Source organism: Aptenodytes patagonicus, chromosome 3, assembly GCF_965638725.1.
Source record: "Aptenodytes patagonicus chromosome 3, bAptPat1.pri.cur, whole genome shotgun sequence".
Lineage (NCBI taxonomy): Eukaryota > Metazoa > Chordata > Aves > Sphenisciformes > Spheniscidae > Aptenodytes > Aptenodytes patagonicus.
Window position 1 is genome coordinate 75,353,326 of NC_134951.1, and position 23,456 is coordinate 75,376,781.

Sequence of the window (23,456 nt, forward strand, 5' to 3'; positions counted from 1 at the left end):
ACAAAAGTATACATTTTGATGTTCAAGAGTTGAATTTATTGGTGCTCTTTCCCTGTCCTCTGCTGCCTTTCATCAAAATAATTAAATCTTAGTTATTTATGATACATACATTATGTATCATGAAGCTATTCCTTCTCTTGAGATATGACAACATATCACAGCTTTCATGTTTAATTAGGAAGGAAAATTGTCTTTGAGAAAGTCCACTTCTTTAAGTGTACATCTCAAACTGCTGATGCAGAAACCAGTATCTTAATATAGTCTCTGCAGTATGTCCTAATTCTTCTACCTTTGGGGGGGCGTGGGGGGGTGGAAGTACAGCACCATTTCTCATTCATTAGCAACCTATAAACGGAAGAAGGGTAATCCCTCCAGCTCTAATCAACCAAGTGATGTGATACAGTAACACTTAGAATTTTAAAAACTCATCAACAGCTTTCTTTATCTTATAGCTAAAGTAATGTGGAAATAATTGTTTTAAATTCAGACACTCGTTAAAGGGATAGACTAAAGTTGCCAATATAACAACGTTAAATGGGTAAAAATGCAAGAGCAAAAGAGTAAGAATGGATGTGATAAACTTAATTAAAAGACTACATAATGCTGTAGGCCGCCTGAGTTCACCCTAAGGGACTATCGTAAACCTGCTGCATTGTGCCCAACCTTTAGATCCTATTTGTTGCTAAGCAGCTGAGTCTATTTAGATGGGCGATAAGTTACTGCTCCATCAAGGACACTGTACTCAAGGACAGTTTCCTGTGGCTTACTGAGCTCAAGATCTGGTTGTCTACAAGCCCTGTAGTACCTGATGCGTTTTCTTTCCCAGAACAACACCCTTTATAACAGTTTGAAGAGCTAGACACCGTCACAAAGCAATGAATATGTGGGGGGGGGGGGGGGGGGGGAAGGATACATGCTCTTCACTAGGCAAAACCCATCTTTGCAAATTACGGAAAGTAAATAGCTGAATGAAGCCCCTCTTCACCGATTGATCCTACTTCTCTTGCTCAGCCTGCTGTCTGCCAGGGCGGGCCTAGTCTGTACTGGTAGCATTCCTCACCATGCTGCATCTTTCCTCCTTAGAGCTATAAACTTGCTTTTTTTTGGCCTGTCTGTGCTCTCAGGCCTCTTGTGTGCTGCTGTCACGTTACACCTGTGGCAGCGCACACCAACTCTCGCCAAAGTCCTGTGTTAAATCCATTTAAAAATCAAACGCTATTTCACGGCAGCGTTTCTAATATCCCCGAAATTCCTAAGATCGCCAAGGTATCTTTCCGTTGCCGTAATTCTTTCAATGCCTCTTTACCTCTGGGAAGAAATTTAATCCCCTTTGAATTGGGCCGTTCCCCTCAAACGCCGCCGCGGGCTTTCAAACGGTCGCGGCGGGGCGGGCCCGCCCCGCCGCGACCGTTTGAAAGCCCGCGGCGGCGCAGGCGCAGTCCGCCCTTGTCACCTTCGACTGACGGAGGCGGGGACGTTATCCTGTATCAGCATTGGTGGTTCAGTGGTAGAATTCTCGCCTGCCACGCGGGAGGCCCGGGTTCGATTCCCGGCCAATGCAAAGATGTCTTTTTTTTTTTTTATACACACCCCCCCCCGCCTTCTTTGTTCCCTCCGCCTTGGGTTTTTTTTTTTTCCCTTAAAAATTAAAAAAAAAAAAAAGTTTATCGCTGTTAGTAATAACGCTAAAACAGACGCCAACATGTTATCGGCCCGGCTGGGCGAACCTTCACCCCCGTCACGCAGACCGCCGCTTCGCCGGGCTGGAAGTGACGCAGCCGGATTTGCCTTCAAACTGCCGGCGGCGGCGGTGGGAGGAGGCGGGCAAGGCCGGGGGTGGGGTTAGCGCCGCTGGAGGAGGAAGGGGGAGGAAGAAGCGGAGGGGTCGTGGCTGCTGGGAGCTGCTGCCGCGGTGGGGCCGAGCTCTGGAGAGGAGTAAGTGAGAGAGACCCGCGGTATTTTCCCTCCTTATGGCGGCCAGGCTGTCCGTCCCCCTCCCCCGATGTGGCCTTTGCGGGGTGCCCCCCCTCCCCAGCCTCGCGGGTGCCGTGCGCTGCCCCCGCTCGGCCTGAGGCGAGGGGCGACGCCCGCGCCCCGCGTGGCGTGGGCCGCCCTGAGGGAAGCCGGGCATCTCTCCGCCCGGGGGGGGAGAAGGGTTTCGGCTCCTCTGTCTCGCGGCCCAGGGGCCGGGCGCCGCTTTGGAGAGCGTGAGTCGCCGCGGTCGTTGCTGTCGTGACATCCGTGACCATTACACCGTGCTCGTCGGTCTTATGTCACTGCTGTAGCTTACACGTGCTCGGAGCCGCACGGGGCGTCGCCGTGGCGTCCCTAAAGTCATCGAAAGGCGACTGCCTGCAGGTGCATGGCTGCTCAGCAGCCTACCCCTGGGGAGTCAGACTGGGTGGGCTGCTGTGTTATGGCACCAGTGGCGCTAGTTCAAACACTGAACTTGGGTTCGTACTTCTCCCTTCCCCCTCCACCTATTTTTTTTTTCTTAATGAAGTAAGCTTTTTGCAGTTATGCTAGTTTTCTCTCCAAACAGAGAGAAGCAGTAGGCATCAATTCTAGATATCCATTCTGCTGCAGACCCTTCTAAATTTTCGGATAAATTTGCTCATTTAACATTGACCATCTGAAAGAATGTCAGCCCCTGTGAAATGGGGAGTAAGTAATATGATTACTTTTTTTAAAGTCTTTTGAAGGGTTTAGCCTTGAAAACATAGATACGCTGTTGGCAGGTGATTTTATCTAATGATTTTTTTTTCATAAACGGCTAAGTATGCTTATGTTCGTGGTTGCTGGTGGTTTTTCTTTCGCTACCGTTACTGTTAAATACAATAAGTGGATGGGAACCAGTTTGTTTAGTATCCAATAAGTCTGGCAACTCTTCTATTTCCCAAGTAATTAACACAATCGCTTGTTGATACCAAATGTTGCTAGGACTGGAGGTTATGAAGGAGAGTATTAAAGCTGGAAGGGAGCTCAGAGGTGATGCAGTCCAATCGCAGGCCACCATGATCAGTAAAAATGGATTCCTGAAAGCTCTTACTTTGGGTTTTTTTTTTCTCTTCTAGCTTGTGAGAGAACTTTCTGAATTTTACATGGTTGCTTTGATGTCAGAGCCTGTATAGCAGGCTGAAATAATGGAAACATGTACAGTCTGCCAAAATTCAGGCTCTGGCTTAGTCCAAACATTAAGGTTGGATTGAAGGACTCTAGAAGTATTTTCCTTGTATGGCTTGTGCTCTTCTCTGAGACAGCAGAGTAGCTGATGGGTCCCCCATAGTAACTGATGGACCCCAACTTTAATCTTTCCTCCCAACATCTGCATATCAATCTCTTCTTTTATTTTTTAAAGTTGTGGGGGATTTCTTTGTGAAACAGGATTGCTATTGTACAAGCAACAATAGTTACAGCTTGTTAAAAATCCAGGGTTAAAAGCTTCCCAAATTCTAATGTATGAATGCGAGCAGAAATTACTTATAGTCATTCCTTATGATAATTCCTTAAAGCCATTGTGGAAAACATGATGTGTCCCCAGTGTTTTCTTGATGATGGTCAGGCTGCTATCTTTGAAATAAAATATAAAAATAAGTTCCAAAACCTCATTCTCAAAAGTTGTAGGTATCTTGAACCTTTGTTAGGTTTCAACCCTCGCTGCCCTTGGCTGTTCCAAACTCTAGAGGTATTTCAGGTGCTTGGAGCAAACGATAAAATGTATTCTGTTACTAGAGATGGGTTAATTTGATGGGTTTCTATTGTGTTAATTTCATGGAACCATATATACTCATGGCTAGTGTAGAGAGTGAGTATTCTTATTGTGAAGCGTGTGTGTTTGTACACAGTGTAGAATTAAACTTGCAAGACAAAGTGCTTAGGTTATTTTCCTTATATCCTGTTCGCTGTAAACTTTACAAGCTCATTACTATTTCAGTTGCTGTTGGAACATAGATAACTTCACTGGGCATGATTCATGGAAAGGTCATGGCTGATAAGTGCAGCTTCGTTGCTTTGACATCCTGTTACGTGATAGTACTAGGTATCTGGAAATACTTCAGAAATTAAGTGGTGCAGGACTAGTTTTGTGGGTTTTTTAATTCCTTCAGGTCTGGTTTAACCCTGGATTTGTGTGTACTCACGCCTCTCCCACGTGTGTCTTACACCCTACTCTGCGCTGCCACAGTCTACTATGACTTTCTGCTGCAAACTTTAATCTGGTTTCAGATTAGTACTCTAACTGCATTTTTTTCCCTGTCTTAGAACCGCTTCAGCATCTTCAGTTGCAGGTGCAGTAAGCCCATAGACTCGCACTAGTGTATCAGCTCTGATGCTGCCTGTATTCAAGTGGCAGCAGCAGTGGCATGTCCAGACATAAGCAGAGCCAGCAGCTTTTTCTGCCCCACTTGTACGCAAGAGCCTTGTATTTGGAAGCCATTTCAAGCCCTTCTGCTCTTATGACTCAACATGAAGCAACAAATTAAATTGGTTTTCTAGTTTAAACTAAATTCTCTTGCATTTTCAGTATCACTGATGAAACAGATGGATTTCCGGGTTTTCGCTGGAATTACTAATTTTGGTTATGTTGGAAGCATTATAAATTTAAGTAAGCACCTTCTCCCCCCCCCCCCCCCCCCCCCCCCGAGATGTTAGCTCATTCTTCTTCTGTGTCTGTTTCTCCTTTCTGTCCTTCCTTTCGTTGTCTTCTCTCACCTGAAAATCACATTTACTCTCTTGTTATGTGCAGTACTGTCATTTTGGACCCAAGCTTTCATATCTTTCTGACATAGCCTCTTTAGGTTTTTTTTTATTCTTGCTATTTTCACATTTCTAGATGAAAACTACTCTAAAAGCTTCCCCCCCCTCGGATATTTAAGCAGAATTGCTGTTCTGCTTGGGTTGCTCTACAGCATTCGGGGTAAAAAAAGTTATCTATGACTTCTCTCTGTGTTTGAAAGTCTGGTTTGGCTTTACTAACTTGCTCTTACTTGATTTTTAAAATGTTTATTAGCATCTTGCTCAACTTGTGATTTCAGTAGTGTTAGTCATCGGTTTGAATTCTCAAGACAGGCAAACAGGTGTATCTGGTAGGATGAGCAGGAGTGGAAAAGCTTGCTCCTAAATAGAGCAGTGAAAACTTTGGTAGTATCTGTGTGATGATCCATACAGCAGTTAACAAACATCTTCAGGCTCTTTCTCCTGAGGTAAAAACCAACAAAACTCCCAAGTCAAACTGTGTCTCCAAAGCCTAATTAGGCTGGGATATGGTAGTCTTTGTAGTTGCTGGTCACATTAACTCTTATCAGCTTGTAGACATTGTTTTGGCCAGCACAGCGAGTCTCTGGCCAGGGTGAGATTATATAGTGTAGGTTCTTACGATAGCAGGTTTCCAGATGCAACCCCACGGGTCCCTTCTGTTTGGATGGGCGTGGGCTGTCAGAGGCCCGTCTTCAGCTCTGCTGCTGCCAGCGTTTTGCTGTTTGGGCTGAAGCTTTTCACAGCAGCTATCTGCTTCAAGGGAAACTGGGGAAGGAAGAACAAGGAAGGAAAAAGAAGAGGATGTTAGCTCAGGAATGGATCAGCTGTGTGTCTGTGCAATAAAGCTACTTGGGAAGGGGACAGAAAAAGGAGTGGAAGTCTTAAAATATTTGATTTGTACTTAGCAGCCCCTCTTTACAATGGGGAGCTAATATTTTAGCAATAGATTGTCTGGTGTGTGCAAAGTGTGGCTTCTGAAACCTCTGAGATAATGCATCCGAATTTGACCATGACCCGGTCTTGAAATGTGTTCAGTCTTAAGTCTGTTTATTGTGCATGTGAGTTTAGTACCTCTTACATTCTTTAAATAGTTGATCTGTATCAAGTATGCTTCATCCCAGGGCTTAGCCATAATTGCTTGTCTGCAATTGCTTCTTACTGGTACTGGGTACAGGTACTGAAATGAGAGCAAGACGACTTTCTTGCAGGCATGTTTATTTGCTTATTTTAAAGTTTTCTGTGCTTGGTTCTAGGAAATTAGGAGGAGAGTGGGGAAATTCTTGGTGCGCGAGAGACATGAAAAGTGGAGACAGTGCAGGTATCTTGGAGAAGAAGGGGATGGGATGTCTAAGTAATGGATAAGAACATAGGATGACGGCTATATGGACAATGGCTGTACCGTAAAGAATAATTCTACTGCTTCTACGTATTGCTGTATTTGTATAAGTAATAATTCTATGCTTTTAGATTAGAATAATCTAAAAGTGCGGATTCTGCTAGTGCTAGTAAGTGGAAGTGGTCACAGTCCATGATGTTTGCTCAAAAAAAAAAAACCCCACTGGTGGGGAAAAGTAGCATCGTTTTAAAAATAGGTTAAATAAAGTGGGTAGCTACACACTAAATGTTTAATTGTGGCCTTTCCTTACCTTTCAGTGAAAACTTAGCAGCCTCAAGGTTTTTCAAGAGTCTCTTTTTAAGTGTAAAAACGAAGGTGATAGGAAGGTGCAAGCTGGGCATGGAAGGTGGATATTTGTTTTGAAGAAACATTAAATAAAACTGAAGAATTGTAGAATCAAACAAATGGAAAAAATAGTGTTCTCCACAAAGCAAAATCAGACTGTTAAACTTGTATGCATGGAATGTTAGGGCAAAAAATTTAACAAAACAATGCATCTGGAAGAAGGGCTTTGGTTTATTGTTTGTTGGGTTTTTTTTAAACTACAGGCCATTATAGTATGGATGATGTAGTGCGAGCAGTAAAATATCAATTTATGTTACAATAGAATAAAGAGGGAAGGAGAGTATGCAGTTGTGGCTTGCAATGGTGCATTTAAATCTGCATATCTTGTATATGCTTTTCAACAGAATCCTCACTGCATGAAACAATTCTATGAAGTTAAGAGTTTCACTTCCAGTAATAGAGAAACAATTATCTCTCCATACGGATGACATTTATTCTAGGACCTTTTTCTAACCAGTATATTTCCAGCTTCTATATTTTGATATGCCAAATGAGGTAATGAGCATTAAGAAAATGGTTGCAAAAATTTGTTCTGGTCCTGGGATTTTTTTTTTCCCCGTAATATTTCCTATTTTTTTTCAGCTTCATGTTGAACATGAGCCTTGTTATGATCAGTGAGAATGTAAAGCTGGCCCGTGAATATGCCTTACTGGGAAATTATGACTCTGCAATGGTCTACTATCAGGGAGTTCTTGACCAAATGAATAAGTACCTCTACTCTGTCAGAGATACGTATCTGCAACAGAAATGGCAACAGGTAAACAGTACTTTTCTGGGATGTTTTGAGGGAAAAGCATTAAAGTAGCAAAAATCGCCAAAAAAAAATTTTATGGTAAACAAAAGTGTAAAAATACTTACACCATTCTCTGATAAACTGTAGTGCTGTTATATATAGGCTTTTTTGTTATTATATAGACTTATCTAAGTCTTCTTTATGACTTCTTGGTCTGACAGTGACAAAACAGGCAATGGAACACAGCCCTGGGGAGCCAGTGTACTGCCTGGCTTGTCAGCTTGTTGCTGATGAGTGCCTGTGTTACGCTGAAGTTTTTTAGGCTGGTATCATTTTGAATAGTCTTATTTCCCTCTCAGTGCTTTAGTAGTGCGACTTACAGATCCTTAATAGAAACTGAGTTGTGGCTACCATGTTAATTTATCCTTAACACAAACCATCGTTTCTTTGTCATTGACATTCAATCTATTAGGTTGCATTCTTTTCTGTCTTACTTGTTTAATATGCAAAATTTGTCAAAAGTCCCTTTGGTGTTAAATCCAAAGTCTATTTCTTTATTCTTTAAATGTGCTGAGGAAAGCAGAAAAACTTTCTTAATATCTGATGTGCATTATTCTCGTTTATTGAAGTAGAATCAGGTAGCTTGTGAAACCTTGTGGAATCTATCCAGGCATTACATGTGCTTGAACAGAGGACTGTTATAAACTTATTTGCAATGTGCTCAATGTACTTTTTTTCTTTTTAATCAGGTTTGGCAGGAGATAAGTGTGGAAGCTAAGCATGTGAAAGATATAATGAAAACACTAGAGAGTTTTAAACTAGACAGTACTCCATTGAAAGCTTCGCAACAAGAATTACCAGCTCATGATGCAGAAGTCTGGTCTTTGCCAGTACCTGCTGAACGTAGGTAAGAGGAAACCTGAAGACCTAAATTAACGTTTATCAGGGCAAAGTGTGCTTTGACTTCAGCCTGTTCCTGTATAATTTTTGTTCTAGAACTTAGATGAGTAACACACCAGCTTCTTGCCACTGTTTGTGGTGAAGGAGATGCCATTTTGAGGCAGCCTACTTCAGAATGTTCTGGGGCTTTTATCTCTTGACTAATGTCAAGTTTTTTTGTTTGTTGGTTTTGTTTTTTTTTTTTTCCCCCTGACTTAAGATAAACTTGTTATTCCATGGAAGCTCAACTCTATTCCTGAATTGATCTTCTCATCAACTTTAAAATGATTCTGCATGTAGCTGATATGAAAAGGATGAAGACGTATTATCAGAGTAACACTAAAATCTAGAAGTGTCCAAGCTGAGTTCCTTTTGTGTAGCAAGGTGGTTCCCTGATCTCCTTCATGAACCGGTCAGTTAGGCTAGCATGAGCTCAAGGGAAGGGGTGGGAACAAGCAGCTGCCGGCAAGCCTGCTTATTTCAGAAGTGGTTTTGAATTATGCTGGGTTAGTGTCTGTGAAACCAAGGCCTTGCGGTGTGGTTTGACGATGTAGCTGCTGCTGAAAGGATAGTCCTACCTTCCACAGTTGCCTGAGTTTTTTTCACTTTTGTCTTTGTTGACATTGATTAGCTGGTTCAGGATGCTAAACTGGCAAAAAAGACACTGTTTTGTGGGGCTAGTGGGCTTTTTCTGTTTGGCTTTTAGTTTGTTTGGGTTTTGTTGTTGTTGTTTTTTTCCTGAGAATTAGCTATCTGAACTGGTTAATTGGAGGTTCTAACCCATGCCATGGCATGAAGGAGGGAACAGGAGTGCGTGCAAAGCAGACATGGAACTGTGCATTTTGACAGAAAGTGACTATTAGATCAGCTTAGCTGTAGTGTCAAACTGTTCTTTGAGGCTTTGAACTTACAAGCTGTTTCTCACAGACAGATAACTTCAGTCTTTACAGGTACATTTTTACCTTTTTTTTTTTTTTAATTGATTCATTTTAAGCCTGTTTTCGGAAAGAAATGGGTCTTGTGATCACACTGTTTCTGTTTATCTCATTTAATAACTTTGGAACACTGCTAGCCAATATTCATTCAAACCTTCTGGAAGAATAGAGTCTGGGAGGTAGAACTTTTCTAATGTTTTAAAGCTTTCTAGAGAAGAGAGACACAAACTCATGTTTCTAAACAGGGAAAGACCTGAGAGAACTCTTTCTATTCCATTTATCTTGCCAGCTGGTGAAGTATTGAGTTGTGGTAATATGAAAAAGCCACAGTGAAAACTTGGGCCGTGTTGCGTTGGAATAACCACAGTAAATTCCTATACTGAGATAGCAGAACTCGCAAATTTAGGTGGAAATTAGATGTGTAATCACACTATTCCTTTATTTTGAGCTTTGGGGTGGAATTCAGAGGTGGCTAGGTGTTCATAAATAAAAGTATAGGTTGGTAGATACTCCATTTGGAGAGTGAAAAGACTTTAATGCTTATGATTGTATCATTAGCATATTCATGTTGCCTAATAGGCATTTCACCCTGAAGAGGTATGTACGGTTCTGACAAACCTGCTGCTGTGAATCAATGAAAGACTGAAGGTACTGGATCCTGATGTAGCTTGAATGATATGTCAAAACACATCTTCTAGTTCAAGTAAATGCTCTCGAAATCAGTGTCTTCCATTTTCTGTTCTCTAGAAATATCCCTGAACTTAAATTTGACTAGCTTCTTATTGCTGGAATTTTAGGAGGGCCCATGGAAAAAGTATATCTGTGAGAGTAACAGATTTGTATGGGGAAGAAACTGAATTTTAAAAAAGAAATCCATAATACCAATTGTGCTACTGGTTTATTGATATGTGCTTCTAAAAGTAGTCTAGTTTCAAACAACTGGAGGCTTCGCATACATATTTTCTTTCCCAAGAAGTGAAAATAAAAGGAAGTGAAAATAAAACTGTCATTCCCAAGAAACCTTTACATTTCTTTGGGTAGGAGAGTGAGGACCATTGTGATATGGAGAAAATATATTGGGGTTTTTTTTTTGTTTTGTTTTGTTTTCTAAGCTCCATAATACTAGGATTACTTTTATTTCTGAAATAAAGAAAGCAAGGAGCTTGTTTTAAGCAAATGAGCCCTGAGCTTGTGGCAAAGGGAAAATGGATTTTTGGTGACTATCTAAAAATGTCTGTCTTGTTTCTGACATACAGATTTTTATCTTGAACAAAATGGCTTTTCAGTTTGTAACCACTTGATTTGGTTATGTAGTGCTCACCAGTGACTTTACACTGAGTCTTTTTGCATGTGTTACAACTAATTAGACCTTCGCCAGGACCCAGAAAACGTCAGTCTGCTCAGTGCAGTGATTGCAGAGGTCACAATCGTTTAAGTGCAGCTGTCAGAGGCCCTCACCGTCCATCCTCTCGAAATCCCAGTGATAAAGGGAAGGCGGTCCGCAGCCGGGAAAAAAAGGATCAGCAAAATAAAGGAAAAGAGGAAAAGGTAAGCTTGCAAATAACTTATGAAGTTGAGAAACTTAGTCTTGCTTTCTTAATATTGAGTGTATTATAAAATTAGATGCCTATAAAAATTTCTTCTGCTCAAGTCAGCATGCTGATTTGAATCTCACCTTGTAAGGTATCTTTGCTTTATGGACAGTCTTGGTTATGGATTAATTAAAAAAAATCAACAAACCAAACCCTCATCTGGAGGAAGTGATCTGGTAGAAGTGGGCTTGTTTACTGCAACTTGGAGATAGTGTTGTGGTTTAATCTCAGCCGGCAACTGAGCACCACACAGCTGCTTGCTCACTCCCCCTCCCCCCTGCCGGGATAGGGGAGAGAATCAGAAGAGTAAATGTGAAGAAAGCTTGTGGGTTGAGATAAAGACAGTTTAATAATTGAAATCAAATATAATAATAATAACAATAATAACAGAATATACAAAGCAAGTGATGCACAATGCAGTTGCTCACCACCAGTGGACCAATGCCCAGCCAGTCCCCGAGCAGTGGCCCCCTCAGCCAGCTCCCCCCAGTTTATGTACTGAGCATGACGTCACATGGTATGGAATGTCCCTTGGGCCAGTTTGGGTCAGCTGTCCTGGCTGTGCCCCCTCCCAGCTTCTTGTGCACCTCCAGCCTTCTCAGTCAGTAGAGCATGGGAAGCTGAAAAGTCCTTGACTAGTGTAAGCACTGCTGAACAACAACTAAAACATCGGTGTGTTATCAACATTGTTCTCATCCTAAATCCAAAACACAGCACTGTACCAGCTACTAGGAAGGAAATTAACTCTGTCCCAGCTGAAACCAGGACAGATAGTTGTTTAAAATTACACCACTGTATTACTGAAACCGAGCCTGATGGAGCTCATTCAAATGGGATGTCCTTGTGGGTTCTTTAATTGCTTTCGTGTATTTTAGACTGCGATTGACTCTGCTGTTCCAAAGCATTTCAAGATTTATTTAATCTTAAAGGGAGACCTTTACTTATTTTTTTGTTGAGATCTGGTATTAGCTCCAGACTCTTCAGTTTAAAGCAAACAAAACCCCAACATACTTCATGAGAGAGAATGATCTATGATCTGTTCTTTGCAATCAGAGTGCTTTAATTTTTGCTTGTGTTCTGGTCTCCATAAATTTAGTTGATGACCAGAGTAAGAGATCATACTGAAGACACTAAATTCATAGTTTTCCAGAGTCTGAATAAATCAAATATCCGTGTAATAGAGTTTGTTAGCTTCAGCAACCTTACGTTACGGCAAGGTGTGATGGCCTGTGGAAGTAGTATAAACTACAAGGGTGGAATTGTTTAGCTATGTAAGCTACTACTTTTATTAGGAGCTAAATTACATTGTCTCTGAGCAATAATCCTCTGTCACTAAGGATATACACACACAGAGACAGGATAGGTCTTTTTTCTTTTTTACAGTTGTTCTGTCATCACCAGTGCTTGCTGTTAAGTGTATAAAAAAACGGGGTACGTCTAGTGCATTTTATTTCCTTTTGGTTGCATGGTCTCTGCTGTTTGAGCCCTTTCAACTGTGTAGCTTCTTTGCTTCTGCTCTACTGCAGAGCTGCTTCTCTGCTGTTCTTGTCCATGCTTCTATATCAATTAGCTCTTTTTTACTTATGTGGTCTTCCTGCAGATCACCTTTGCTCATCCTACACATGGAAGTCCTGCTTAATTTTTTTGTGTCATATATGTATGGCATATTTATGACACTTACAGGATTATATACTCTAGCTCAGCGTGACACTTTCTGATCCAGTCTCACGCGTAATTCCCTCTACCCAGCTACTGTCTCAGTTTTTGATTACTCTGGGAGGAGAGGCCAACACCGTTATACTGGGATAGGTGTGTGCAGTTTTGATTACCTGCTAAAGCAAAGAAACTGCATCAGTACAATATGCTGGCTTTGGGGAGAAGGAAACGGGCCCAGGGCAGTACAGAAGTCTCCGTGAACCACATATTACTGCTGCACTGCAGGACCTATGGATGATTCATAATTTTCATGCTAGTTTATGTTGCCACCTTCTAGAAAAATGATGCTATTGCAGACTTGTTATAAAAATCCATTAGTAGCATAACCATTGTTATGTATTTACGTTGTTATATCCTTTATATGTAGAACAAATCCACATCTGAGATTTCAGAGTCTGAACCAAAGAAATTTGATAGTACTGGATATGATAAAGATTTAGTAGAAGCTTTGGAAAGAGATATAATTTCTCAGAATCCCAACATTCGATGGTAAGTATGAATACCAGTCTTTCCGAGTTGCTGTTTCTTTTTCCTCTTATACAGTATGACAAGAATTAAGTATTTTAGCATATACTTACATATAAAAAGTACCTACAGGTTTTCTTCACTCATTAAATAGGCAACTAAACTTCTTATGTAGTTGAATATTTTTAGAACTTTTTTTCCACCCATAGATTCATAGTATAGCTTGGGTTGGAAGAGACCTTTAAAGATCAGCTAGTCCAACCCCCTGCCATGGGCAGGGACGTCTTTCCCTAGATCAGGTTGCTCAAAGCCTCGTCCAACCTGACCATACAAAGCTTCTCAAACTTTTCTAAGAGTCTTGAAATCAATTTTTGAGATACTCTTTTGCAAAGATTCTAGTGTCTGCCAGCATCTCTTCATTTAAAAACCTGTTTTGCTACCCAGGGCCGTACCAAGATAGAAAACCAATTAACAAAGAAGTTATGTCAATATAGGAACCCTTTGAAATCTTTCTGGACATGATGTGACCACCAGTGTAAAATATAACCACGTGTCAGTACCTTTACATAAAGGTGTTAAATATTAAACCTTATACAAAGGTTGTTTTGTGTTCCAAATGTTTCCAAGCTTACATGATTTTTGTGAGGATTAAATGAGCAAAAATCTTCTGGCAAATAAAGTAGGCTTTAAAAAAACCCGAAGCAATCCCACGAACAACTTTGTATGCATGCAACTGTCATGTATTTTAGTTTATAAAAACTGAAACATATATTTACATATTAATGAATCTTAAATTACAGCTTCAGATTTGAAACTAAGTCTACACACGGATATGTTTTGAAACCAAAGTATTACTTGGGCACATGCTGTTAAGTGCAGTGCCCTGAGAGTTACCCTCAAGAAAATAAGACCAGCCTATAAGGTATCTAAGAATTAATACATTTGTAACTCTGAAAAAGAATTCTAAAAATTCTCTTTAATTCAGCTCCATTTACTAGTCTTCAGTAAATTGTTCTCATAATGATGAAAGATGGTGTTCAAGTTTCAGGGACAGCCAACCTCTTGGCAAAAAAAGAAAGCATTATCTGTAACTAGCATAAGTTTAACCAACTGGCCTTATTCTGCTTATTCTTTCTGTGAATAACAACAGTAGTGCTCTAGTGAAATAGTTAACGTGTCTCTCTTTGCTTTTGCATCCAGCTGGAGTCTACTAGCCAGATGTCAACTGTAGTTGTTGTAGGCTTTTGCCACTAGAACGTAAATAAAACCAACTCATTTTCCTGAATTATGGAAGAGCTGTTACACAACAAGAAGTTTAATTGCATATTGTTTTGAGCTGTGGACTGATTCTTTTGCAGCCTGTCTGAATCTGTCAAACAACTTTCTCTCTCTCTCTCTCTCTCTCTCTCTCTCTTTTTTTTTTTTTTTTTTTTTTTTTTTTTTTTTTTGGTCAGGGATGACATTGCTGATTTAGTAGAAGCCAAAAAGCTGCTTAAGGAAGCTGTAGTTTTACCGATGTGGATGCCGGAGTTTTTTAAGGGAATTAGAAGACCGTGGAAGGTATGAAAAAAATCTGATCCTGTGATCATAAGTAAGATTCTGAGATTGGATCATGGCGGAACAAGAAATTCCAGGTGTTTTACAGTTTATATAAATTCTTTCCACTTTTTAGTAACAAAATTTATAGTGAATAGTACTAACAAAATAAAGATGTTGGCCAGATAAATACACTGTCCGCAGCTATATTGTTGCAAGTAAACAATAGTAATTAATTACTTACATTTGAATAACTTTTCAAGGGAAAGTTTAAGTCTAGGATTTTAATATTACACTATTAAACAAGCTGTAAAATTGTCTCTGTTTTGATTCTTGTCCTAAAAGTGGTTCTTCTTCATTTTAATAGGGTGTGCTGATGGTTGGTCCTCCTGGTACTGGGAAGACCCTCCTGGCAAAAGCTGTAGCCACTGAATGCAAGACTACTTTTTTCAATGTTTCTTCTTCCACACTTACCTCAAAATACAGAGGAGAATCTGAGAAACTTGTTCGTCTACTGTTTGAAATGGTGATTGAAGTTTCTGAACATAAATAGTGAGATAATGAAGTAGAATTACTTCTGGAATAATGAAACCTTGCCAAGATGTAGAACTCACAGCATACATAAACAGCTCTCCAAGCTTCAAACACTTTAGGACCTTCTGATTTGGCCATGTACATTCAAGATCTGGTTATTCCTAAATAGCTTTATAAAAACTGAAAAATGAGGTCATCTTTATTTTCAGAGTTAGCTTGTTACATTAGAGGTAGCTTGCTATAAACCGATGAGTGCTGTAGAACATAATTGAATGTAAAACTGGAGATAGAATCTAATTGTTTTCTGGGTGAGAACCCTACTCAGGTTGTGCGTGTTTTCTTGTTGTGGGTGGTTTTTTGTTTGTTTGTGCTTAAAATAAGTGGACTTCCAAACTGTAGTTGGATTCAGAGCACATAATACTTGAAATTGGCTCAGAACACGTAGTCTTTTTTTTTTTCATGTGTTACCAGGTTTGCATGCAGTGTTTCCTAGGGTGCCCAGTACTGAAGGGGGCAGCAGAGTTGCAATTACAGTAGTCAGAAAAGTCAGGAAAGGAAAAATTTTTTTAGAATATAGCTTGTTCACATTAAATGAGTTAATATCATGCCTATTGATCAAAAATGCATATACATAATGGACAGCATCTCAAGTGCTGTAGGACAATAGCTTTTATTATCGCAGAGCCTTGTCTTTGACCTCTCTTGTTTTCAGAAAGGTTAGAGTTATTTTGCAGTTGATCTGTCTCTTGGACAGGTTCCGTATCATGGTGTTCTAGCCTAATGTTCATCCTAGCTTTAACTGAGTTCTTATTCAAGCATTCTGTGATGACTTTCACAGCTATAAATGTTATTCCTAATGTGTAAAACTGCCTTTAGCTTATTAAACATTTGTTTATAGCCCTAACAATTACAGGACTTTGCCAGAAACTGTTCTGCTCAAATGTTGTTAATGAATGCGCAGCTGCTCTATAGTTGTGTGCAATGGTCAAAGAGAGGGAAGGTTAGGTATTGTTTGATACTTACGAGCTGATTCATTGGGATAAATGTCGCATTGCTCAGCTCTGAATATGCTGCTATTTCTTAAACGTGAGTAGACTGCCATTTCAGTTTCTGCTTTATCTTTTGCTTTCTTTAGGCTCGATTTTATGCCCCGACAACCATATTTATTGATGAGATAGACTCTATCTGTAGTCGCAGGGGAACATCAGAGGAGCATGAAGCTAGCCGACGTGTGAAGGCAGAACTGCTAGTTCAAATGGATGGTAAATAACCTGATCACTGGGAAGTGCTGGACTGGAGGAAACTTGAGGGTGGAAAAAAAAACATCAAAACTTAATTCTTCAGAAGCAATTTGTTTGAAAGCCTTACATAAAATTGGGCTAAAAAGATACAAATGCACTATTCCAGCTGTCAGTGCGGAAGGAAAGAAGATACCAATTATTTAACAATCTTTTAGCATCTGAGCAATGACCTTATATTACTGACCCAGAATAATGAAGACTCAGTGGAAAATACAAGATTTCAAAACTGCAGAAGAAAAAAAGTATTAATTGCTCCTCTCAGTCTTTACCTAGCATGTCACTTAGTTCTCCAAAGCCAAGTAAAAAAGTGGTTCAAAAGAACTGTCACCTGTTCCAATTTAAACTTTAAAGGCAATCATTACACTTAATTTCTTCGGGATCTCTTTTTTTTCTCCTAAAGTTTTATAAATAAAAAATGAAGGCAATTTTTTATAGAAGTGGTTGGGAGAGTTTTCTTTTTAAAACACTGAGTTCATTACAGCTATTTGGCTAATATTTCACAAATCAACAACGTTTAAAAGTAGGTAACACTGGAAAGTTGCTATAGAGGCTCCCTTTTTATACTCTGGTGAGCAGGAAGAAGGAAAGGAGCAACTGAAAAGTGCTGATATATGGAGTAATTTGTGATAGAATTCCATGAGTCAGAAGAGTTGTATATTTATTTCTGGTTCTCTGATGTAGATACCTTTTTATGTTTGACTTTACATAGGAGCAGAGCTGTAATACTGTTCTCATAACTCAAGTATGTATATAAGCTAACTTTATTAGTAACAACTAATTTGAAGTCCTTTTACTTGAGCGTTCATAAATGGTGTTTTATATGCAAATTTTCAGGCAGACTAGGTACAATGGCTATTCCACAGCCCAATCCTATGATTATAAGCAAAAACAGTAAATGCAGAGGGTAGCAAGTTTAATGAAATGAACTTCTTCCTATAGCAGCAGTTTCACAGTACTTTAGAGACTGAGGTGTTCTCTCTGCCTCTGAGAAGTTGTGATTCAGTCCACCAAATTTAAACATTCGCTTCAGCAGCTTGCAAGAATCCACGTGCGTATGTGAAACGTTTGGCCTGAATTCAGAAGTGAAGAAACTTTGTAAGGGAGTAATGCTGCTTTTGCGTGGCTGTTAGTGAATACTGTTGTGGGGAGGGGGGTGTGTGTGTCTGTTTTTTGGTGTGGTGATGGTTTTGGGGGGTGGTTTTGTTTTTCCTCACATGCTGTTACAGGATGTTGATGTGAAAATTCAAACGCTGTGATAGCAGAAATACAAACAACTCTGCTGTAAAAGCATTCCAGCCACGATAGAGAGGAACTTCCTGATCTGAGCAGTGGCCTATGCCACTGCTCCTAGTTAAACCGAGTCTCCATTTTTGCTTGCAGGCTGTCATATAGATGAAAAACTGAACTCTATTGCACTTAGTGATTCTGTTGCACTTAGACTTGCTAAAGTGCAATAGAGTAGCTGCTTTAATATTACAGAATTGTGGATATTGTTCTCTCTATACGTGAAATTTCACAAAACATATATACATTTTACTTCCTCTTTCCTCCAATGCAGGTGTTGGAGGGGCTACTGAAAATGATGATCCTTCCAAGATGGTCATGGTACTTGCTGCTACTAATTTTCCTTGGGATATTGATGAAGCCCTAAGACGGAGATTAGAAAAGAGAATTTACATTCCTTTACCATCAGGTATGAAGTCTTCGGGAGAGGAGTGGTTGAAAAGACTAAAACTTAAACTTTATCAATATTCCTTTATTTTTGATCACCGAGTTTAAAAATCTAATTGATACATGTATGCAAATCCATTTATGAATTCAGGATCAGGTTAAATCTAAACACTGAACATTTACCTTTGTAGCAAGTAGTGTCCTTTTTCCTCATTCGGCTCTCTTCTCCAATTCATTACTTATCTTCAGAAAGCAAGTTGTATAGACTCAATTTTCTGTTCTTTGATTAGCAAAAGGTAGAGAGGAACTCCTAAGAATAAATCTGCGAGAGCTGGAACTGGCTGATGATGTTGACCTTGCAAATATAGCTGAGAAAATGGAGGGTTATTCAGGTGCGGACATTACCAACGTATGCAGGTACGTTAACATTGCATCATTTGTGTTACTACTGCTACAAACTCTGAGAAAACTGTTTGTAAAGTAACTAATTTACATGATTAAAGTTGTTGGATAAAAACAGACTGTAACTTGTCTTTTATGTACGGCTAAAAGGTGAAATACTGCATTAATATTTACCTAGATTTCCATTTGATATTTTCATATAATAATGATGAAGTGCAGTTGCAACATAGTAATCCAAACAAGCTATGATTTAGGTAAAATTCCGTGTTCTTTCATGCACACCAAATTCCTTGCATGAGGAATATCCACAGGATGGTAGACTTTAACTTGTAGGGTTGCAGTTTTTCCATTGAGGTTATACTACTTCAGCAGAACGTCCATGTGTAAGAGGCGATAGTGGCAGAGGCCAGAATAACTAAAGTAAAAACACAGCGTGTTTTTTCCTTCATGGCACAGAAAAAGTATACCATATTGTGTGACAGCACGAGAGCTGTGTACTCAGCACGTTGGCTTTAGTGGTGAGGCTGACTTAAGTTTCCTTCTACCTCCTCCATCTCCCTTCTCCTCACTACTGTTTGCACACAATCATTTGTGGGCCTATCCTATAACCTAGATTGCTGAAATAATCGACTAAAAATACCTTCTAACCCTTCCCCAATCTTTTCTTTTCTTTCAAAAATTGAAAAGGGAAGGAAAGGACTGATCTGTTAAGAGACTAATATCAGTCATTTGGTTTACATGTAAAGATTTGCACTGGCACAGTTGCAGCGGTGGCAAATTATGGAATCAGCAGTAAGGGACAAAGAACCGAAACTTCTTAAGATGCTGTTGTCATCTAATAGGCACCTGCGTAACTACAATTTCAGGCTTTGGAAGTAGCACTGAAGTGTGGCAGCGCAAGGCTTGAGCTCCAGGTTGCGCCATCGCAACTGTTGTGGGGCTGTACTTTGAACAGGATAAGAGAACTGTTCTGGATTAAAAACATCTCGCACACAGATCCATTTCTTGCCTTGATTCCTAATACAGCTCTGCAAACACTTCTCAGCACAACTGAGAGGACAATATGCTGTGCCGCAGGGATGAATGCGAGTGGCCTGGACGCAAAACTGCCACCAAAGGCTCTATCAGCAGGGTCCCTTAAGGCTGAGCTAAGAGTTTGGAGGCTCAGTACTATTTCCTGGGCAAACCTTACACAGTGTCTGGGAAAAGAATGGTAGTTAGTTGCTCTGAGTCAGCGTTGTGCAGATTTGTTTCATTTGTAGGTTTGTGAGATGAATTTGTGGTGTTCTTTTGCTCAGTCTTGGTGTTGGCTGTGCTTTGAAAGGAGTTTGTGCTAATAGGTTCATGTTACATGAAAGAGAGTTTATTTGGCCTGCTGCTTTGTGCATTTCAGCTGCAGTTTGTCTCCTCTGGTCTGTTCAGTGTTTGTTACTTGTAATTAATTTTATACTGGATACCAATACACTTGTTTAAAAGTCAGAATACTTGTAATGGTTTTGAGTGAATTTCATCTATATACATACACACACACACACACAGATGTGCGCATTGTTGCTTTTTATTTTTTAATCGAAGTCCATTTGTACAAATCCTATTAAAAAAACAAAGCAAAAGCAAACAAATGAACAAAAAACCCCACAAAGAAACATCCGAGTCTTTCATTTGTGGCAGTCTCCTTAGAGATGACTGAGGTGGCAGCAACCAGAAATCCAGACAAACTGGGGTTTGGATGTGCATGGTTTGAAATTAGTAAGAAAGTACTCATATTAGCCTGTGTATTTACACTTTGTAAATGGTGTCAGGAAAAACAGATTTTAAACATCATTGTTTCATTTACATTGAGACAAAAAGACGTATGGCTGCTTTAAAAGTGCTTTTGTGTGGTTCAGACATACAGTATATAAGCGCAGTAAAGTTCAAACTTGTAGACTGTAACAGTCCTTGCTAGTGACACAAGCAAAACTTGAGAAAAAGTGAGCCAAGAACTCTGGTTTGCTCAAATTATTCTCCTACCTTAAAGAATTTGAGGTGAGATCCAAAGTTTGCTGAGCCAGAGTGAAAACCAGTCAGAGATAACCGTACAGTTCCTAACAGTCAGCATATAACCATGGAAAATGAAGGTGAAACTTCATTTTTAAAAAGACATTCAGGAAATGTAAAATGCATCTAAACTGCGTATTAGATGTGAGTATGAACTGACTTTGAATCGTTGTTTTGAGCGGACTGTGAAGGTTGAAAGGCCTTTGGAGCGGAACTGACCCCCGCTGCGTGTTCCAGTGGGTGGCTGCTTATTTTTTCGAATAGAGCTTTGGTGCTTCTCCAGGCACTAAGGGTGCATTTGAGAAAGCACTAAGAGTTGACGTTGGAATGATTGGCAGCAAAATTACTTTCCAGAAGAAAGTGGTGGCAGCTGCGCTTTAATTTTTGTGGTTGTGTCTGGCTGTGGTGGGTGGGGGTGGGTTGGTTGGGTGGGTTGTTTTTGTTGTTTTTTTTTTTTTTGTAAACTGCTGTCTGGAGGCAAATTAGATGCATGGGATGCTTCCCCCATCCTTGCACACCCCCCATTGTGTAACACTGGCTTTTAGTTCACAAATGATGATATAACAGCAAAGCATGGTGATATTTGACTAAGATGGAGTCCAAGAAGGCAACTTTTTGGGGTTGTTCTGAAATTCTAGTTGTTGTATTATGCATTCTAATTACTAACAATTATTTAGTAAATCCATGAAGTCTGTCAGTTATGCTTTCCTTTGGGGAGAGGGGGTGGAACTGAAACAGAGTATGCTGAAACCATCTTTCTAAATCCTCCTAGAAGACAATGTGTAAGTTTTTCTCTTTGGATTCTCACCTACTAATATGACACTGTTGTGATATCGCTAGGATTACCCTTCCGTCTTTTTCACTGCTAGACAAATTAAGTGGCATTTTCTTACAATAATAAGCTGTATAACAATGAATTAGCAGGAACTGTAGTCTTTCAGTGTTACCCGTTTATCACCTCACCAGCTCATCGCCTACAAAATTGCTTTTGTAATTTAAGAGCAACAGATGTCTAAATGTTGGAAATACTGTTGGAAATCCACATGCAGTCAAACTTAACGCAGCAAGAAAATGACGTGCTTGTAAAGACACTTAATGCTTATTGAGGCCAGAAGTTTGAGGAGCCGTGGGCTGACCAGATTTTGTAGTTTAACATTTAGCTGTGAATGTATAGGTTGGAGGTAGATACTGTAGACCTCTCTGTCTCCAAAGTGGGATTCCTGTTTGGATCGGGAAACATTCAAAACATTCCAGGCGCTTCTCCTATACGTCAGAGGAGTGAAACCATTACTTTGCCTTGTTCCTGTTTAAAAATACTATGAACAGCAGCTACGTCGTAGGCGTGCAGTGGCATGAGATAAACCAGTTTGTCTTTCCTTCTTTTGCCTAGCCTGTGAATAGTAGCTATTCAAAGATCCAGTGAGGATAAATCCATGTTTGAAAAATATGGATGGCATGGCATTGTAGGTTGTACAAGCACTTGGAGGTCTTCCCGTAAAAGTTGACAATTCTTTATTGTATCTTTTTGAATGCAACAGCTTCACTGTGATGCTATGTTGAGCCTTTCAAACAACTGAACTCGCCATCCTGTACTGAGTAACATTTTTTTTTTTTGCGTCCTTAATAGAGATGCGTCTTTGATGGCTATGAGAAGGCGTATTGAAGGCTTGACACCAGAAGAAATAAGAAATCTTTCCCGAGATGAAATGCACATGCCAACAACTATGGAAGACTTCGAAATAGCTTTGAAGAAAGTTTCTAAATCTGTATCTGCTGCGGACATTGAGAAATATGAGAAATGGATAGTTGAATTCGGATCATGCTGAGTTGTCTTATCTTGAAGAAGCCACCTTACGTCTTAAAACAGCTTTAGAAGTAATAAGTAGTGTGTCAGTGCACTGCGTGCTCCTTTTAACTTTTGTAATTTAAGAGCAACAGATGTCTAAATAAATTTCTTTTTTTAAAATGCAAATTTTGTCTAGCTCTCTTTGAACTAGCTCAAAAGTTACCTGTTTTTCTCAAATGTGAAAGATACTGATGGGGTCTGCTTTGATCGTCAAGATTTTAAAATGCCTTAAATTTAATACTCGAACTCCTGCATCAGAGGGTTTACTCTAGAAAAATAGCTATTATACCAAAAAAACCCCCAAAGTGGCCCTGCTAAAAGAGTAAGGGATGCTGAGAACTAGAAAATGGGATGAACAAGAGGCAGTTACATAGGTGGTTTTGCTAGCTGACCTTAGAGAATTCTACCCTTAAACTGTTTCTGAGGTATTAATAAAGAACCTGTACAAACAGCAGCTCTTGCGCTACTAACAGTCAATGGGTTCAGCTGAAGTTTAAGCGGGGGGGGGTAGGGTCAGCACTGGTTTACAGTATCTCTGAAGTAACATTAAAATACATCCAGCCAGTGTAAACTAATTCTGTGCAGCCAGCAGCGATGCAGTCTCACACGTGTAGCCTCCTTGCAAGTCTGAGAGAAAACAAAGGCTTTCTGGCATTCTGAAGTACGGTTTTCTTCCTTGACTGTATGGTACCGTAAGCTCCAAAACTCTAGGTAGTTGGGCGGGTTGGGTCCTGGTTTACTCTACACATTTATTCTGGTAAGGCTGTTCTGAGAAAGCAGTGTGCTTGTTACGTTTGTGCTCAGTCGATTTCTGTCCATAACCCCGACTTCACAACTGATGTAAAATTTAAATTCTCTTTTTGCATTACTTGACAAGTGGAATGGAGAAGCAGTTCTCCGAGAATGGTTCTACAGTGACCATTTAGGTCAAAATTTTAGATTTTGCTCAACAGTAGTCGTTGTAACTAAAACATCTATCATCTCTGTCCAACTCCTATTATTTTGGAAATACTTCTTCCTGCTAGCTCGTCTCGGAGCGGCCAGCTGTAGTTCTGCTTACAGCTAAAGCTCATGCTTTTTCATGGATAGGATATGCCTAGACTTGTTTCAGCTGGTAGATAACATGCTGTACGAAACTGGCTGTGGAATTCCTGTCCATGTGTCTCTTCAGATGCTGTAAGGCAGATGGAAAGGACAAATGGTAATGGGAAGGCAAACTGGCAGCCTGACTAGAAGGCAAGTGAGTTGTA

At 40.0% G+C, this 23,456-nt stretch overlaps 1 protein-coding gene and 1 non-coding gene across 3 annotated transcripts; both read left to right on the forward strand.

Moving 5' to 3' along the window:
* The first annotated feature begins 1,490 nt into the window (after positions 1-1,490).
* On the forward strand, positions 1,491-1,561 carry TRNAG-GCC (transfer RNA glycine (anticodon GCC)). The gene has a single exon. It is a non-coding gene; the product is annotated as a tRNA-Gly (tRNA).
* Positions 1,562-1,883: 322 nt separating this feature from the next.
* Positions 1,884-22,323, forward strand: KATNA1 (katanin catalytic subunit A1). Of its 2 annotated transcripts, XM_076333875.1 has the most exons (12): positions 1,915-1,935; positions 6,009-6,073; positions 7,079-7,253; positions 7,979-8,136; positions 10,471-10,651; positions 12,779-12,900; positions 14,331-14,436; positions 14,780-14,938; positions 16,082-16,208; positions 17,806-17,940; positions 18,209-18,335; positions 21,988-22,323. In XM_076333875.1, the coding sequence occupies exons 3-12, from the start codon at positions 7,083-7,085 to the stop codon at positions 22,184-22,186; spliced, it is 1,485 nt and encodes a 494-aa protein (XP_076189990.1). In that variant the 5' UTR covers positions 1,915-1,935; positions 6,009-6,073; positions 7,079-7,082; the 3' UTR covers positions 22,187-22,323. The 2 variants fall into 2 exon arrangements, with proteins under 2 accessions (XP_076189991.1, XP_076189990.1); XM_076333876.1 differs by lacking the exon at positions 6,009-6,073 and having other exon boundaries at positions 1,884-1,935.
* Positions 22,324-23,456: the final 1,133 nt, after the last annotated feature.

Bases quoted from the DNA above. Each gene is read 5' to 3' on its own strand.
- KATNA1 (XM_076333876.1), top strand. From the start codon at position 7,083: ATGTTGAACATGAGCCTTGTTATGATCAGTGAGAATGTAAAGCTGGCC. The intron at 10,652-12,778 runs GTAAGCTTGCAA...CTTTATATGTAG, and splicing joins ATAAAGGAAAAGAGGAAAAG to AACAAATCCACATCTGAGAT. The intron at 18,336-21,987 runs GTACGTTAACAT...CGTCCTTAATAG, and splicing joins GACATTACCAACGTATGCAG to AGATGCGTCTTTGATGGCTA.